At 52.2% G+C, this 15745-nt stretch overlaps 2 protein-coding genes across 3 annotated transcripts in view; one reads left to right on the top strand and one right to left on the bottom strand.

Annotated features, from left to right (window-relative positions):
- SLC30A2 (solute carrier family 30 member 2) lies at positions 1 to 8995 on the top strand. Of its 2 annotated transcripts, none has more exons than XM_075121323.1 (8): positions 1 to 374; positions 1447 to 1661; positions 2208 to 2354; positions 4499 to 4652; positions 5446 to 5617; positions 7229 to 7334; positions 7467 to 7601; positions 8310 to 8623. In XM_075121323.1, exons 1-8 carry the CDS (start codon positions 319 to 321, stop codon positions 8339 to 8341), a joined length of 1017 nt encoding a protein of 338 aa, XP_074977424.1. In that variant the 5' UTR covers positions 1 to 318; the 3' UTR covers positions 8342 to 8623. The 2 variants fall into 2 exon arrangements, with proteins under 2 accessions (XP_074977424.1, XP_048681764.1); XM_048825807.2 differs by having other exon boundaries at positions 6 to 374; positions 8538 to 8995.
- A 5800-nt stretch (positions 8996 to 14795) lies between these two features.
- The window catches only part of EXTL1 (exostosin like glycosyltransferase 1), a 41326-nt gene continuing 40376 nt past the window's right edge, over positions 14796 to 15745 (bottom strand). Inside the window, exon 11 of the mRNA XM_048826007.2 lies at positions 14796 to 15308. Coding sequence (XP_048681964.2) covers positions 15120 to 15308 — 189 coding nt within the window. The 3' untranslated portion in view covers positions 14796 to 15119. The remainder of the gene's footprint in view (positions 15309 to 15745) is intronic.

The following is a 15745-nucleotide window of genomic DNA, read 5'->3' as shown; positions in this document are numbered from 1 at the left end:
GGGGGAGGCGCGCAGCTTCTCCAGGCGCAATGCGCCCCGCGGAGCGCACGGGAGTGGCCAGCCGGGGGTCCTCTCGGCTCCCCGCCGGGCGGGCTGCCGGGGTGCCCGGCCCCCGGGGAGGGAGGCAGCTCTGCAAAGTTTGCAGCCGGCCTGGCCGGAGCTCGCCGCCCCCGCCGGGCCCTTTGCACACGAGTCCCCGGCGCTTCACACGGGCCGCGGCCGGGGCCAGATAAAGAGGCAGCTGCGAGACCGGGGGGGTGGCTGGAGCAGGGGGACCCTCGCGGAGAGCCAGAGCCGAGCGCGCCCCGGCAGGTGAGGATGGCGCAAGGGGACGGGGAGGAGAAGCGGCACTTGCTGGAGGAGCCCGGAGCCAGGTGAGAGGCGATTTCTCCCCCTTCAGTTACCCCCTCCATGGGGCAATCGTGTAACCCCCCCGTCCCTTCTGAGCCTCCTCCCAGTAACAAACCCCAGTCCCCCTTTCCTTCCCCCATAGCACCCTCCCCCTACTCTGTCCCCTGTGCCTCCCCCATCTCTTGCAGGGGATCCCAGTGCTTCCCCCAGCCCAGCTCTGCAGCTCCCCAGGCTGGCCTGTCTCCCCCCTGCACTGTGGGACCCCAGGGAGAGAGCCCAGCCTGGCTGCAGCCTCCTTTCCCCCATTCCAGGCTGCCAGGCCCAGCTCCCCAAAGGTATTTAGGTGCCCAGCTCCCATCAGTGCCAATGGGCATTACGCACTTACCTAGGTTTGAGGATCTGGGTTCCAGGGCACCTGCTTCTGGCTCAGCAGGTTCCCTGGCTCTGGTGTCTCTCTGCCCGGTGTGTCTCTGCCCTTCTGGGGGGAGAGGGTGTCTCTGGCACAGAAGGGCTCCCCAGTAATTTAGTCTGGGGGACCAAACCAATCCACTGTCTCCATCTGCTGCCCTTATTGGGAGGAACTTGGAAATGGGGGCTACAGCTGGAATAACTGTGGTTCCTTTAGTGTTAAGGGGGGGGGAAAGGAGGGCTTGCCTGGCAGGGAATGAGTGACGGGTGGAAGAAGGAAGGGGTAGGGAATCTCCTGCTTTAGAGCTTCCAGTCCTCCCTGGATGGAGGGGAGTTTTCAAGCAGGGGAGACTAGCTAGACTTGGCCCAGGGCTTTCATGAGTGACTGGTGATTTTTAGGGTGCCCAGAATGAGATGCCACCAAGGGGTCTGGCTTTCAAAGGGTGAGTGCTCCAGCACTATCTGAGAATTGGGCGTCTCAAGGTGGGCACCCAAAAATCCCTAGCTTCTCTTGAAAACCCTGGGGCACATTTCCTTTGGGGGGTGGGAAGGGAAGGGCCTTGGGCACAAAGGGGCATCATTTTAATTTCAATTGGAAATCTTCTTCCCCCTTTCAGACCCTCTCCCCGAGTTTCTCAGCCAGCAGTTCCCAAGAGTGATCAGTAACGGTGACTCTCTGTCATTCAGGTCCTATCTGAGCATCTCCGAGAAGAACTTTCATAATTCCATGCTCAAGTACATTCCAGACACGTCCTCCATCGAGCTGGGCCTCCCGGGGAACCAGCATTGTCATTCCAACTGGGCTGCTGGCAGCCACTATGATTCCGAAAAGCAGCGGGCTCGAAGGAAACTCTACATCGCATCTGTGATCTGCCTGGCCTTCATGACAGGAGAAGTCATAGGTAAGACGCCAAAGTAGCCTATGTTGTATGGCTTCCTTGGCTGGTAAGAGCCAAGATGCTGGAACAGCTAGATTGGACAAGAGATTTTTCTCCACCTCCTCCCTAAACTGTTATGTGTGGCTATTAAACAGCTGCCACAGTCTGCCCTAGAAGTAGTTGCATTTCATTGTTCAAACAGCTAATCCCAAAAATATAATTGTGTATCTGGGTAAGGGCTTCGTCCCGCAAGGTGGGCACTTGGTAGGATCAAACCTTAGGGCCCTGATCTTAAGCCCATTGAAACTGGTGGCAAAAACTGCCAGAGGGGCCCTGGGTTAAAGTGGCAGACACAATGAAAACCCAGATGAGTATTTTGCAGCAGGCTCCAGTTATAACCAGGAGCCCCTCTGGTCTCAGGAGCCCGCCATCACATGGACTCTGATCTTTCTTCAGGGTTTCCTTGGCACTGGTCGCGTGCCCTGTCTGTGACGGGCATAGGGGCAGCATTGGTGCTCCTGGGGGCTTCCATCCTTTCACTGACTCATTCTTTCTCCTCCACGACTTCAGGGGGATACCTGTCCCACAGCCTGGCCATCATGACAGACGCAGCCCACCTGCTGACGGACTTCGCCAGCATGATGATCAGTCTGTTTTCCCTGTGGATGGCCTCGCGGCCGGCTACCAAAACAATGAACTTTGGCTGGCACCGAGCAGGTAACTTGCTGAGTGTATTCCCCTGCAGGGCAGGATATGAAGCCCAGGTGCTCAATGGAAGAACAACACTGGGTGTGGTGACATCTAATAATGCTCCTTTCTGCTGCTGGGTTTATCTGAAAGGAAGGGAGTTTCCTTGGTGTGGGGTTTGCAAAGGCTCTTGAATGGAGAGGGGAGGGAGCGACACTTGCAGAGCAGTGGGGGATGGGGAAGATGTCCAGATCCCACACAAGTCCCATCTGGCCAGTACAGGCTAAGAACTGGGATCCAACAGACCCAACCCTGCAGAGCACATACCTGAATGCACAGAATGCACAGGGGGGATCACAGAAATCTGGGTGCAAGCTGTTTGCTAACCCGACTCCCCCGAGCCGGTGAGCCTTGTGATTGTCCCTTTTTACTGCCCCTGTGGATCCACTGTTCCAGGATCGTTGGCACCTCTGGCTCTAAGATCATTAGTTACCCCTGTGGGACCCTACCCCAGCAAACACCCATGCTGAGCCACTGGGCCCTTCTGGCAGCAAGTACTTCCCAATCACGTTGGGTCCAGTCGTAACCAGCCCCATGGCACTCCTGCTGAAATGGGATGTTCCCCTTTCCTTGTTCTGACCTGGTATTTGGGTACAGTAATTCCCTCCCTCCTTTAAGGGCCACCCCTATTAACTTCCATCTGAGGACAACCCGAGAGTTAGCTCATCACTTAGCTGCAGTTCTAACCAGGGGAACAGCTTTGCTGAAGCCAAGGAGAGCCTCCTGCGAAATGCAGCAGCTGAAAGCCCACATGCTGGGTAGATTTATTTCAGCCCACTATCTGTCCAAGGGCGGGGAAACCGCCAACTGCCTTTGCTCTCTACATTCTTACAGAGGCTCTTTAGTGCTGCAGTTGTTAAAGGTCTGTTAGCATTCCCATTGCCAGTCTCCCTTTGTCTGTCTCTTCTGTCTGGCATTTGTGAGATACCCAGTCCCCTTCTCCGCTCTCCATTCCCGGCCATCTCCACGGTGTTTTTCTGCTGTCGTCATCTTGACGTCATTAATTTTTTCCTAACTTTGAGCTAACGCTGTGGAAAGTGCCGGACCACCAGCCTTGCAGACTAAGGCCTGGTCTGTAAATAGATGTTTACAGGCTATCCTATCATATCATATATCAAATAGGCTGTCATGATTTCAGTGCGGGGAGGTGGCATTTAACTGAAATAGTTACATCTGTACCGCTCCGAGCACACACGTAGCTCTCTTGGGGTAAAGGTCCATTAGGCCCTGTCTAAACTCAAAGGTTGTATTGCTTTACCCATCCTGGGATAGTTAAAATGGTATCCGCTTAGTATGGATGCGGTTTTACCCGTATAAAGGTGCTTATCTAATAAATAGCTCATTTCCATATGGGAAGGTATAACTGCATCCACACCAGCAGCTGTACCAGAGTAACTAGGTTTAAAAAATTACACTTCGGAGTGAAATAAACTGGTACAAAATCTGTGTAGATCAGACCTTGTTCTGGTATAGCTTATGCCCCTTCCCTTACAGGTATAAATGATACAGGGGTACGCACCTTTATACCAGCGTCACTGCATCCACACTAGACGGGGTTGTGTAGCTTTAACTAGACTGGGAGAGTACAGATGTGCAACTTGTGCCCAGAGAGCTGAATTCAGAGAGGACACGTCAGCTATGTTTCAGAGGGGGGCACAAGGGGAGGGTAAGGTGGTGTGATAGACGAGCCGAGGGGCTGGAGGAAAGGTGTGGATCAGAAGCAACTAACAATGAGGGGGTGACTTAGAATTGTTAAACATAATTAGGACTAGTCCTCCTGCGGAAATTGACCAGGATAGCTAGAGTGGAAGAATCGTTATTCTGCTAGAGCTATGCCAGAATATTTCCCCATGTAAACCAGCCTTTAGGGGTCAATTCTGCACACCCCCCTCCCAGCTCCAGCCCCTATATGCTGCTCCGGCACTCTCAGTCCCTGGCGCTGGGGGAATCTGGGATTCTGTGCAGCCCTGGGGAGGCAGCCGTGAAGCCAAGAAGTCCCTGCATGAGGCTCCGTGGCCGCTGTCCCACAGGGTGGCGAGTGCTGGGTGTCTGGAGGAGGATTTGCTGTGTGTTTCTTGCTCTCTAACCCTGCGTGTGCCGGGCTGTCTCTGCAGAGATCCTGGGGGCTCTGGTCTCAGTGCTGTCGATCTGGGTGGTGACCGGAGTCTTGGTTTATCTGGCCGTGGAGCGTCTGCTCTCAAACAACTATGAGATCGAAGGGGACGCCATGCTCATCACCTCCGCCTGCGCTGTGGCGGTGAATATCATGTACGTCCGGCCGAGTCACTGGCTCTTAGCTCCTCTGAGAACACTCCAAGGCGATGGGGCGGGAAGGGTCATTCATTGCTGGTCAAATTGCAAAGGTTAATCCCTCACACTGGAATGTTTCTTCTGGCCAATCCGAAAGGCCCGCCCGTCCAAACAGGCGATTAATCCGGGGATTAGCGGTCTCCCGAGGCCCGATCCTGCTCCCGTTGGAAGCCCCTGAGAGTCTGGCCGTTGATTTCCACTGGGAGCAGGGGCAGGGCCTTGGTTGGTAGAATGCCAGCAGGGATTTTGCAAGTGAGTTTGGAAGTGGCTGTGAAGGGCTCTGTGCTCCTCTCCCCTCCTTCCCACCCCCCCCCCCGCTCCCTGGAGCTAGTGTCCGCTGCACGCGGCTTGCACTAGAATCAAGGGCACCAAGGGGGCTGCGGGGTTCTCAGCTGTCTCCTCGGCCTCTACTGGGAACTACCAGACTGGGGTTCTGTTGACCCAAGCAGTGGGGCATAGGATTGAGGATCTGAGCCTCCCTCTGTGTCAGGGTTCCAGGCCCTCTGTTACTGAGCCAGAGTGACGCAGGCCAGAGGGTCTGTGGTTAGCGCCGTTCGTTGCAGTCCGGGTCGGAAGCTGGCAGCGAGAGCAGGGTGGAACCTCGCGCTGCACCCTGCATGGGGAGATGGAGGGGAGGTGGCTTTGCCCCTCTGCAGGCAGGGCTTGTCTCGACTGGTGCAGAAGGCATGGGAGGAGGCCGTGGGCTGAGGTGCCACGCTCAGTGACCTTGCTGCTCCGTCTTTCCCTGCAGAATGGGAGTCGCTCTTCACCAGTCAGGTCATGGGCACAGCCACCACGGCCATAGCCACCGTGGGCACAGCAAGCAGGGGAACACCAGCGTCCAGGCCGCCTTTATCCATGTGGTCGGGGACCTGCTGCAGAGCGTTGGCGTCCTGGTAGCTGCATACATCATATATTTCAAGGTACGGGCTCTGTTGCTAAGAGTGTCTGGGCGCAGAGGGCTGGAAACTCCCCACTGTGCGATGTACGAGGGATCTTTCATTTGTTGTGGCATGGAAGCTGGAGCATGAAGCGTGCTGTCCTAGGTGGAGGAAGGAAGAGGTGTGGTCTGAGCACAGGCCGCAGGTGTGGTCCGAGCACAGGACTGGGAGCCAGGAACTCTTGCGTTCTTATCTTTGCTCTGCTGGTAATTCCTTCTCTGTCCTCAAGAAAGTCACTTAACCTCTCTGCCTTAGTTTCCCCGAATGCCTTGCCCAAGGACACAGAGGAAGTTAGTGGCAGAACACAGATTATATATGAAATTTTTTTTTTCAATTGCATTTCACTTACTTCACCCACCACAGAAATGCAGCCACCTCTGGAATGGCATGCAGCAGCTGCCTAGCAGCATTGCACAACCATGTAGGATAGAAAGTAAGAAATTATGTGTGAACTTGAAACTTCAGGGGAATGCAGGGATGCAGCTATCCAAGTTGGAACTTAGTGGAGACACTGATGCCTCAGCTCTGTGCTATATGATCCTTATTGTCCACACATGGTCAGGATCTCTGCTTCTCTTCTCATCAGCAAGGAGGCAGGAGGTCCGGTGATGCTACACTAGGGCATTGGGGTCCACACTCAGGCCAGGTCTATATTGAAAATTTTTGTCCGCATAGTAATGTCGCTAAGGGATGTGATTTTATTTGCAACATTACTACGCTGCTCAGAGTTTCACATGTACAATTATGCTGCCAAAAAAATGCTTGTGTCAGGATCTCTTATGCACTTTTTTTGACACTATAAATTGCTTCTACACTAGAATCATAGAAGATCAGGGCTGGAAGGGACCTCAGGAGGTCATCTAGTCCAACCCCCTGCTCAAAGCAGGACCAATCCCCAACTAAATCATCCCAGCCAGGGCTTTGTCAAGCCTGACCTTAAAAACTTCTAAGGAAGGAGATTCCACCACCTCCCTAGCTAACCCATTCCAGTGTTTCACCAGCCTCCTAGTGAAAAAGTTTTTCCTCATATCCAACCTAAACCGCCCCCACTGCAACTTGAGACCATTGCTCCTTGTTCTGTCATCTGGTACCAGTGAGAACAGTCTAGATCCCTCCTCTTTGGAACCCCCTTGCAGGTAGTTGAAAGCAGCTATCAAATCCCCCCTCATTCTTCTCTTCTGCAGACTAAACAATCCCAGTTCCCTCTCCTCATAAATCATGTGCTCCAGCCCCCTAATCATTTTTGTTGCCCTCTGCTGGACACTTTCCTATACCAGCAAACCTTTACTCAGAGGAAATAGTGTAGCATTTTGAATTATTGGCACCTGGATGTTCTCTGGAGGCCTCCCATCCAAGCAGTGACCAGGCTGCACCTCTGCTTAGCTTGTGATCTGTTCAGCTGTCACAACACACAGTACAATTGCAGATGAAAAATGGAATTTTCGTTTGGCATGAAGCTGAGTAGCTCAGGAAGGAAACCACTGAGCATTGTGTAATGAGATTACGCGGAGTCTGAGGGCCATTGTTTGAATATGAGGCATTTGTGAGCTTTACATTAAATATACTGAGTAACTGCTTTCCTCCTCCCACCAGCCAGAGTACAAATATGTAGACCCCATCTGTACCTTCCTGTTCTCAATCCTGGTCCTTGGAACCACACTCACCATCCTCCGGGATGTCGTCCTTGTTCTGATGGAAGGTAAGGAGCTCCACAGAGCAGGGTAGTTAACCCAGTCCCGCCCCTGTGGTATGTTCTCCTGTGGGTTACAGGGTACCTCCCTTTCCTGCTGATGTGGGGCTCTGACCCTGTGTGCTTCTTGCTGTCTTGAAGGTACCCCAAAAGGGGTGGACTTCAACAACGTGAAGGAGATCTTGCTGTCCATCAATGGTGTGAAAGCCCTTCACAGCCTCCACATCTGGGCCCTGACTGTCTCGCACCCAGTGCTGTCAGTCCATATAGCTATCAGTAAGTATCTACCCTGCCTGCCCATTAGAGAGACAAGGTGGGGGAGGGAATATCTTTTACTGGACCAACTCCTGCTGGTGAAAGAGACGAGCCTTTGAGCTGACACAGACCTGAAGAAGAGCTGGAAGGCTCGTCTCTTTCACCAGCAGGAGTTGGTCCACTAAAAGATGCCACTTCAGCCATTTGTCTGTCTAACATCCTGGGACCAACACGGCACACATTTAGGACCTGGTAGAAGTGCTCCCGTCGCTCCGGTGGCATTGGATCGGATCCTGGGGGTAGAGCAGCGTGCTCCAAGAAGATGCGCTTTGGAGGCGTCAAGCGCTCTTGGCAGAAAAGCTGTTGGACGTGGAGGATCATGGGAAATTCCTCAATGCTGCACCGGCTTTGCCTGGTTTTGCGTCCAGCTCAGAGCTCTGCTTAAGTTCACCCAGAAGCTCATGATCCTTTAGTACAAAATTGGGGCCCTTTTTTTTTTTTTTTTGGTGGCTTTGCACAAGTTTCCATCCCAAGAGACCTTTGTGGTTTGGGTGGGTTTTGCATAGGTCTCGCTTAGATAAGAGAATGTGATTCCCTGCACCCCCCAGATTATACAGTTTAAGACCCTGATCCTGCAAACTGATTGGCCTAGGCAGTCCCGACTGGACTCCGGATAGTGACTGTGTCCTGAAAAAAATCACTTTTAGCTTTCTTTATTTTTATTTAAAGCCAGAAGGGACCATGGTGGTCCTCTCCTCTGACCCCCTGTATGATGCAGCAGCTAGCCTTTCACCCAGCGATTCCTGTCACTTGTGACTGAACTGGAGCACTGTTATCTGTTGGCAAGACGATAGCTCTATCTGGGTCTATGGATGTAGTGCACCCTGGCAGGCTCAAAGGCCAAGTTTTTACCCCACTACGTGACCTCTCCAGCTTCCATGCTTGTGTTGGTTCCAGATGAAAACACCGACGCACAGACAATCTTGAAGGAGGCTAGTTCCCAACTGCAAGGGGCGTTCAACTTCCACACCACCACCATCCAGATCGAGAACTACTCTGAGGACATGAGAGACTGCCGGGAGTGCCAGAGCCCCTCCGACTGAGCGCCTCTCTGCACGGGGCGGGGGAATCGGTGACCGACTGTGGACCAACAGTCCTGGAAACGCTGCGACCTCAGAGCTCCTTTGCTGCCTCCCCGAACAAGGACGCGCTGTGGTCAAGTGGCCGTTCGGAGGCAGCAGGGTGCCAGTCCCTGGGGCATTGGGATGAGGTGATATGACCGTGTTCTCCCCTGCGCTGTGTTTGAGAGACAGTGACATTTTCTTTTCTTTGCTTTTCTTTTTATTTCACTCTCATCCCATCCCAAACGGGGAGCATCACTTTTAATAGTCTGAAAATAAAGCAGATTAAACGATTCTGTCCCTCTGGCTTCATGCTCTGTGTGAGAGAGCCTTGCACTCTTCAGCGTGCTCTCGTCTGCTTGGTTTGCCATAGGAGCAGCAGGAACGTCTAGTCTGATCCAGGGGCGCCATTTCACATTTTGGGGGAGGTGCAACATAGGCACCTGAGAACTCTAGGTTTTTTGCCGCTAATAACTTAGAAATTAGCTGACGGGAACACTGTATCTAATTTCTATATAAAGAAAGAAAAACATATATATACAAACACCACCTAAAGCCATATTTTAAGTGTATATGTAAGTTTAGAACAATCAGGAGATAATACAGCAAGATATTCCCAATCCCAAGCCTTCAGGTATCAGTTTTGGAGCCTTAATGTAGATATCAGAAACACACGTGTATACTTTGTACACTCTCTTTAGTAGAGATAAATAAAATCTGCTTACTTTCTGTAACAGGCACTGTTACTGCCATTACCTACTCTATTTTAGTCGATTGTTTTTCACTCCACTAAAAACACAATTTTACTTAATTTTAACTGCACTTTTTAGCCCAAGCCCTGTGAGCCCAAGTCAGCTGACAAGGGCCAGCCAGCAGCCCTGTTACAGGTCGTTAATTTCAGTGTAGCCCTACCTTAAGGCATAGCTAATGATCTCCACCAGAATAAACCCAGACCCCAGTTACATTGCTTCCCCCAAAACCAGTTGTCCCTCTCCATTTCTTTCCCCTGCAAACTTCCACTTCAAAACCAACAGCTCTAAAAGGCCCCCCTAGAAAGCACTGCAAACAGGGACAGATGTCTGCAAGCCATCGCTGAGAGCAAAAGCCTTCCAGTCCCCGCACTGTTGCTTCCCCCCCAGCCGACAGATGTGCATACAACCCCCAGCTCTACATGAGCCCAGCTCATGTGATGCTGCTGCAGGCAGCTGTTGGCTTTTTGACCTTGCTAGGAATTCGAGCAGCCCCATTCCCCCTGAATGAGGAAGACCTGCGTGCTTCACAAGCCTCTGCACCCTTCCCCATTTTTTGCACCCGTCAGTCACTTGCACACACTACCGGAGGGAGAGTCGCTGCGGGTCTTACGCAGAACTGGCAGTCTTACGCGTTTCCTGCAAGATTCTCTGCCTGGGTAAGCAATGGCATCGACAGCCGAATGCTAAGGAAGTGAAACCTGATGGACGGATGGGAAGTGATTATTTTTCAAATGCTGAACACTGAGAGACAGAAAAATAAATTCCCGCTCTTAATAAAAGGGGCGGGGGGAACATAATCACATTTGGGCTTGGGCTGGAACCCTAGGCTCTGAAACCCCATGCGGGTCTCTTGCTGAGTCCAGGCTCCAGCCCTAGCCTGAATGGCTACGCTGGAATTTCTAGCCCCGCAGACCAAGTCAGTTGCCCTGGGCTCCAGGACTCCATGCTGTGGGGATTTTATTGCCGTGTCAACCCGCCCTTAGAGGCACAGCCCTGACAAGTGGGTGCTGCGTTACCCCAGTGGGCCCTGCAGGGGGCACTAGAGACACCAGCTGCAGCCAGGCTGGTGCCTTTGGGTCTCCACGCAGGTGAGGGGGAAGTTTCAGCCCCACCAACCCCAACGGTGCAAACCTCACGGGTCAGGCCCCATCCTGCCTTCACCGGCGCTTATGACAGCTCCTTCCCCCACCCCTCCCCCGCCCAGCCAGGTTTTAACAGCTCACACCTGTTGACGAAGATTGCCCGTGACCATGCGGAGCAGAAAGGAGGAGCAGGGCGGGGGGGGGGGATAACTGACTTTGGGATGATGGCTGCTTTCAGCAGCTCATCTCTGCTACGCTGCTTTTGCTAGGCTCAAAGAAACGGAACGTGGCTCCGCTGCGAGCTTCCTCACAGCAGTGCCGCGTGAAGGCCAGCAACAGCCAGTGAGGTGCGTTGCAGCCAGTGGCAGGAAGGGTATGAACAGCGCAGTGGGTTGGTTGCCTCTGGTCAGTCACTAGTGGCAGGCGCTGGCAGAAAGATCCATCAGGTCAGTTCCTTGATGCCCAAGTGACAGATTGATTTAGTGCGGGCCGGGCAGCGACATCTTTGGAGTTATGGGTGCTCAGCACCGCCTAGACGGAGCTAAGCCCCCGCAGGGAGAGGGAGCCTGTGCCCATAGGCATGTTTTATGGGCAACGAGGCCTGCTCCCTTGCACGAATGATTGTCCCAGGATTATTTACGGTGCCGCTCGCAGTGCGGCTTGGAAATAAAACCAGGGTTATTTATGCAGCCGCGGTGGAGTGATATTTACGACACAGAGGTTACGAGCCACCCTCTTTATGAAATAATCACTCCTGACGGGCTTGGCTTCCCATTGTTTATAGACTGCTCAGAACGTTTTTACGGCTCTCTCGGGCAATGGGTGGAGCTGTCATTTTTCAAAGCAGCAAAGGCAAGGAAAGCCCTGGCCTTAATGACTCTGCTAGAGAAACCACTTTCACCTTGTCGGGCCAGATCCTCAGCTGCAGTAAATCAGCGTAGCTTCACAAGGGCCTGGCTGGCGTAAATCAGCTTAGCAGCACTGCAGACAGTGCGCTCCATCCATTTACACCTGCTGAAGATCTGGTCCTGTCTGTAGGAATCTCCATTCATTTCTCACAGTCAGGCTGACCTCACCGGAGGGTTTTAATAGGTTTGTGAGTCAAATGGGTCCGTGTCAGATGTGGATTTTGAGCAACCTTCCCAAACTAAGAAGACTGAGCTTGGTTAGGACTTGACTGGGAGACTTAAAAACAAGTACACTTATACAGAAAATTGCTTGATATTAACTAATTAATCTTCACACACATCAGTTATGAATGAGCTATTACTGTCCCCATTTTACAGATGGAGAAACTGAGGCACAGCAAGGCACCATGACTTCCCAAGATCACCCAGCAGCTGTCCTGGGACTAGAACCTAGGTATCACTGGTCCTAGTCCTGAGCTCCACTAGGCAACACTGTCTTGCTAGGTAGCCAGCCATCCTGACCATTCGTAGCTATTTACACAGTCCTGACCCCTTCTACAAGAATTACAGGATGTTAACTCCCGTGCCCTGGCTAAATTCCAATTTGGGCGTCTGCCTCCCTAAAAGCTTGCCAACAATTTAAGCTGGAAGTGGTATTCTTCACTTCCCTCCGCAAAATCTTGTGTGCCATTGGTGTGTGTTGCTCAATTACTGCTGCATTCCACCCCAGAGGAGGCTGCATTTCAGTGGTGGGTGAGGCAATTCCCGTTTGTGGAACCTGGCAGAGGAGAGGGATAAAGGCGAGATATTTGTATCATGGGGAAGCAATTAAAGGCTGAATGATCAGAAATACGCTGTGGGAGCCCTGTAGCTTTCACAACATGTTCAGCTATTTCCTTCAGATCACCCCAGCTGAAATTCCAGTGGGAAATCCACCGTCAGGATTTCTTTATGACTTCATTGTCTCCATCCAGCCTCGCTCCAGCTTTATTTATAAGCATCATTTTCTGAGCCCATAATCCTGAGAACCTTAACCAAAGCACTTCTGGAGACCCCGGCAGCAACCTAACTGCCTCCTCGGCACATTGCTTCAAAAGCAGCTGCTGTGTCTCATTTATCTTCTTGTTTGAGGCTGGTCCAAATTCATGTTTATGGCTGTTTAATTAGGAGCTAATGACTTCCGTTTGGCCTTTCTTTCTTTCTCTGCCATTGACAGGTTCTGCTCAGCAAGCGCTCAGGTTGTCGGTTTCATCGCTAATAATGCTGCCTTTGTTCAGCTCAGAAACTGAACAATATGACTCTGCTGCGAACTTCCCCACAGCAGTGCCACAAGAATTTTGGCAACAGCTGCTGCAGTGCTTTAACAGCATGAATTTCTGCACAACGGTGCCCTGTCTTGCTGAGTCCACGGTCCCGCATGAGTTCTTTTTAGGTCAAAGCACACAGAGCTAACCCTTTGTGCTCATGTAACCATGATAGACCCTGGTCGTCAGTGGGTGGGATTGAACCTGGGACCTCTGGAGCTTAGTGCATGAGCCAAAAGCCAACTGGCGGTTAGCTAATCAAACGTTAGGCCCCACAATACCTCTCTGAGCAGAACCCATCATCCGCATGTCCCCTGGAATGGTGGTTGAAGGTAAGGAAGTATAGCTAGGGAAAAGTAGCTTTTACCAATGGGAAACTGAGGCACAGAGCGGCCAAGGCCTATGTTCTCAAAAGCATCTGCTAACTTGGTGTCCATTTGCCAAGCACCCAACTTGTAACACTAGGGCCTGAGCTGCAGGACCCGCTACTCCCCTTAGATTTAACAGGATTTGGGGTGCTCGACACAAGGTGAGATTCAGGCCTGAGGGGTCTCAAGCTGGGCACCCATAATTAGGCCTACATTTTTTAAAAGGGCTCACTAAGTGACTTCGCCATGGTCACAAAGGCCAAAGCCTCAAAGTTATGTGCGGGAGGGATAGCTCAGTGGTTTGAGCATTGGCCTGCTAAACCCACCGCTGTGAGTTCAATCCTTGAGGGGGCCATTTAGGGATCTGGGGCAAAAATTGGGGATTGGTCCTGCTTTGAGCAGGGGGTTAGACTAGATGATCTCCTGAGGTCCCTTCCAGCCCTGAGATTCTATGATTCGATGTGAGGTACCGGAATACCTTGGGCCAAAGCGAGCCTGAGTTAAGATGAGAAGCCAGGCGTTCTGCCTCACTGTTCCCTGCACTGATTACTCAACAGCTTTCCCTGCTAGATCTGGAAGTAGAAGCCAGGTGTCCTGGTTCCCATTGCACGGCTTTGCTTAATACAGAATGCTGCTAGGAGGCGTTTTAGGGGAACACGTAGAAACGATACAGGCTTGGAGGTAATTGCTTTGCCCCGCCGAGAGCCTGAGCTAAGTTTCCATCAGGAAGAACAATAAAGTCCCTCCTGAGTGCACACGATTGCCGTGCGAGGTGATTTAACCCCACGAGCCTTACACTAGTGCTGCTGTGTTGAGCAGAACATGCCTGGTAGCCATTGTTGCCAACCCTAGCGGTTTTAATCAGAAATCGCATGATAGTTGATGTTTGTCTTAAAGCCCCAGCTCCTGGAGTCAGGTGATTATGTGAGACTCTTGGCTTTCACTGGGAATAAAAAAGTACGTTTTTAGCTCTCCTGGTTGCAGAGAAAACCTGGAAAAATGTGACCCCCTAAATGTTCCATCATCCCAAGGCAAAGGAAAAAATGCACCATTTACTACTTTTTTACCTCTCGGGCTTAAAAATCATCTCTCGTAATTTTGGTGGCCTGATTCATGATTTTTGACCTCGTGGGTTGGCAAGAACAGGTAGACAAGGCGAGTCGCAGACACAGGAGCTTTCTAGACATCTCCCTGGGCCCTTAGGTGGCACATCCAGAACCGGACACAATAGTTGTTCTGAGGCACATCCGACTGGACCCACGGTTATTTTTATCTGAGGACAATAACCAGTTTTGTCTGCTGATGGGAGGATGACTGGGCTTCATTCTCAGCCTTGTGCTGAGTCTGAACTGTTCAATGCATGGGTATAAAACAGACCCTTGATGCTTATTCCAGATTAAATGAGTTTGGATTCATGGAAGATCAAACTCCTAACAGGGCAGCACACATTACAACAGCTCCCCAGTGTGAGTATCACGGACAGGTGCTGACCCCTAGCGGCAGCAGAGGGAGGGATGATCCCTGGATTGTGTTCCCGCACTTCCACAGGACCCTATTTCTGCTCCTGTATTTCTGGTGAGTTGAAATAGGGATTGTGGCTGCCACCAGGACAATCAATGGAATATACATTCAAACCCAGCTGAGACTCCAGAGGCAGGTCAAGAAATGGAAGCGCCCAGCATCCCTGGAAACCTTTATTTGTACTGGTAAAACCCAATAAAGACAGAAATTCCTTCCAGTATCTCGCCAGCTACCGTTAATGTGAATGTATCCCGCTCAGAGCCCAGCATTAGGGAGGTCTAAGCAAGGAACGTTGCCCCAGGCCCCACTGGGATTCCCGTTCGCGTGGCTGTAACGGCGGCTAGATCAGTAACGTTAAAGTCTGTAGCACTGGAATCCCAGCTCAGTCCGGTATCCTCGGAGCATGGGAATAATGCGTCCAGGACAGTGGCTGCCTCCTTTCCAGCTTTGCTTCCCAAGGGCTCCGCTGGGCTCTCCCTGGCGCTAGGGTTTCTCTAAGTGCCGGTACTTCTTGCGCAGCACGGATACCTGGTCCTTGAACAGCACGGGGTCCAGGCGGAGCTGCGAGTGCACCAGCGGCATGTAGCCAAACCAGGCTGCGAACTGGTTGAGGCAGTCCTGGCGCTGGGAGAACTGCAGGTTCCCGCTGGAGACGGCCGCGCTCTTAGACCTCTGCGGGGCGCAAGAGGAGAAGAGAGTGCTCAGGGCTATTGCACAGACTTAGGGACTTACCCTGCTCCCAAGAAGACAATGGTGGTTTTGCCATTGATTTCAGCAGGACAAGGAGCAGACCCTAAATTAGAGGCATTTGACCCCGTAGCTCATTCGTCAGCCCCCAAGGAGGGAGAGGGGAAGCCATCAAAACCACAGAAGGAGGTAGACGGAGCACTGTGATCAGAACACATGGGCGAGCGAACCGCAGGCAACGAGAGAGGAGAAGTGGAGGTGCAGGAGCTAAGGGGCTGATAGCTCAGAGGGAGAGCTGGGAGTTTCCACGGCTTTCCCTTCTCCACCTACATCATAGGTTGGCCCTGAACAAGCCAGAGAACCAGGCACTCCCCAGCTCTCTGAGAGATCCCACCCCGAGCAATGAACCCCCTGGGGGGAGC

The sequence above is a fragment of the Caretta caretta genome, chromosome 19 (assembly GCF_965140235.1).
Source record: "Caretta caretta isolate rCarCar2 chromosome 19, rCarCar1.hap1, whole genome shotgun sequence".
In the NCBI taxonomy this organism is placed as follows: Eukaryota; Metazoa; Chordata; order Testudines; family Cheloniidae; genus Caretta; species Caretta caretta.
The sequence above is the reverse complement of the archived record's forward strand: the minus strand, read 5'-3'. Positions and strand labels throughout refer to the sequence as shown.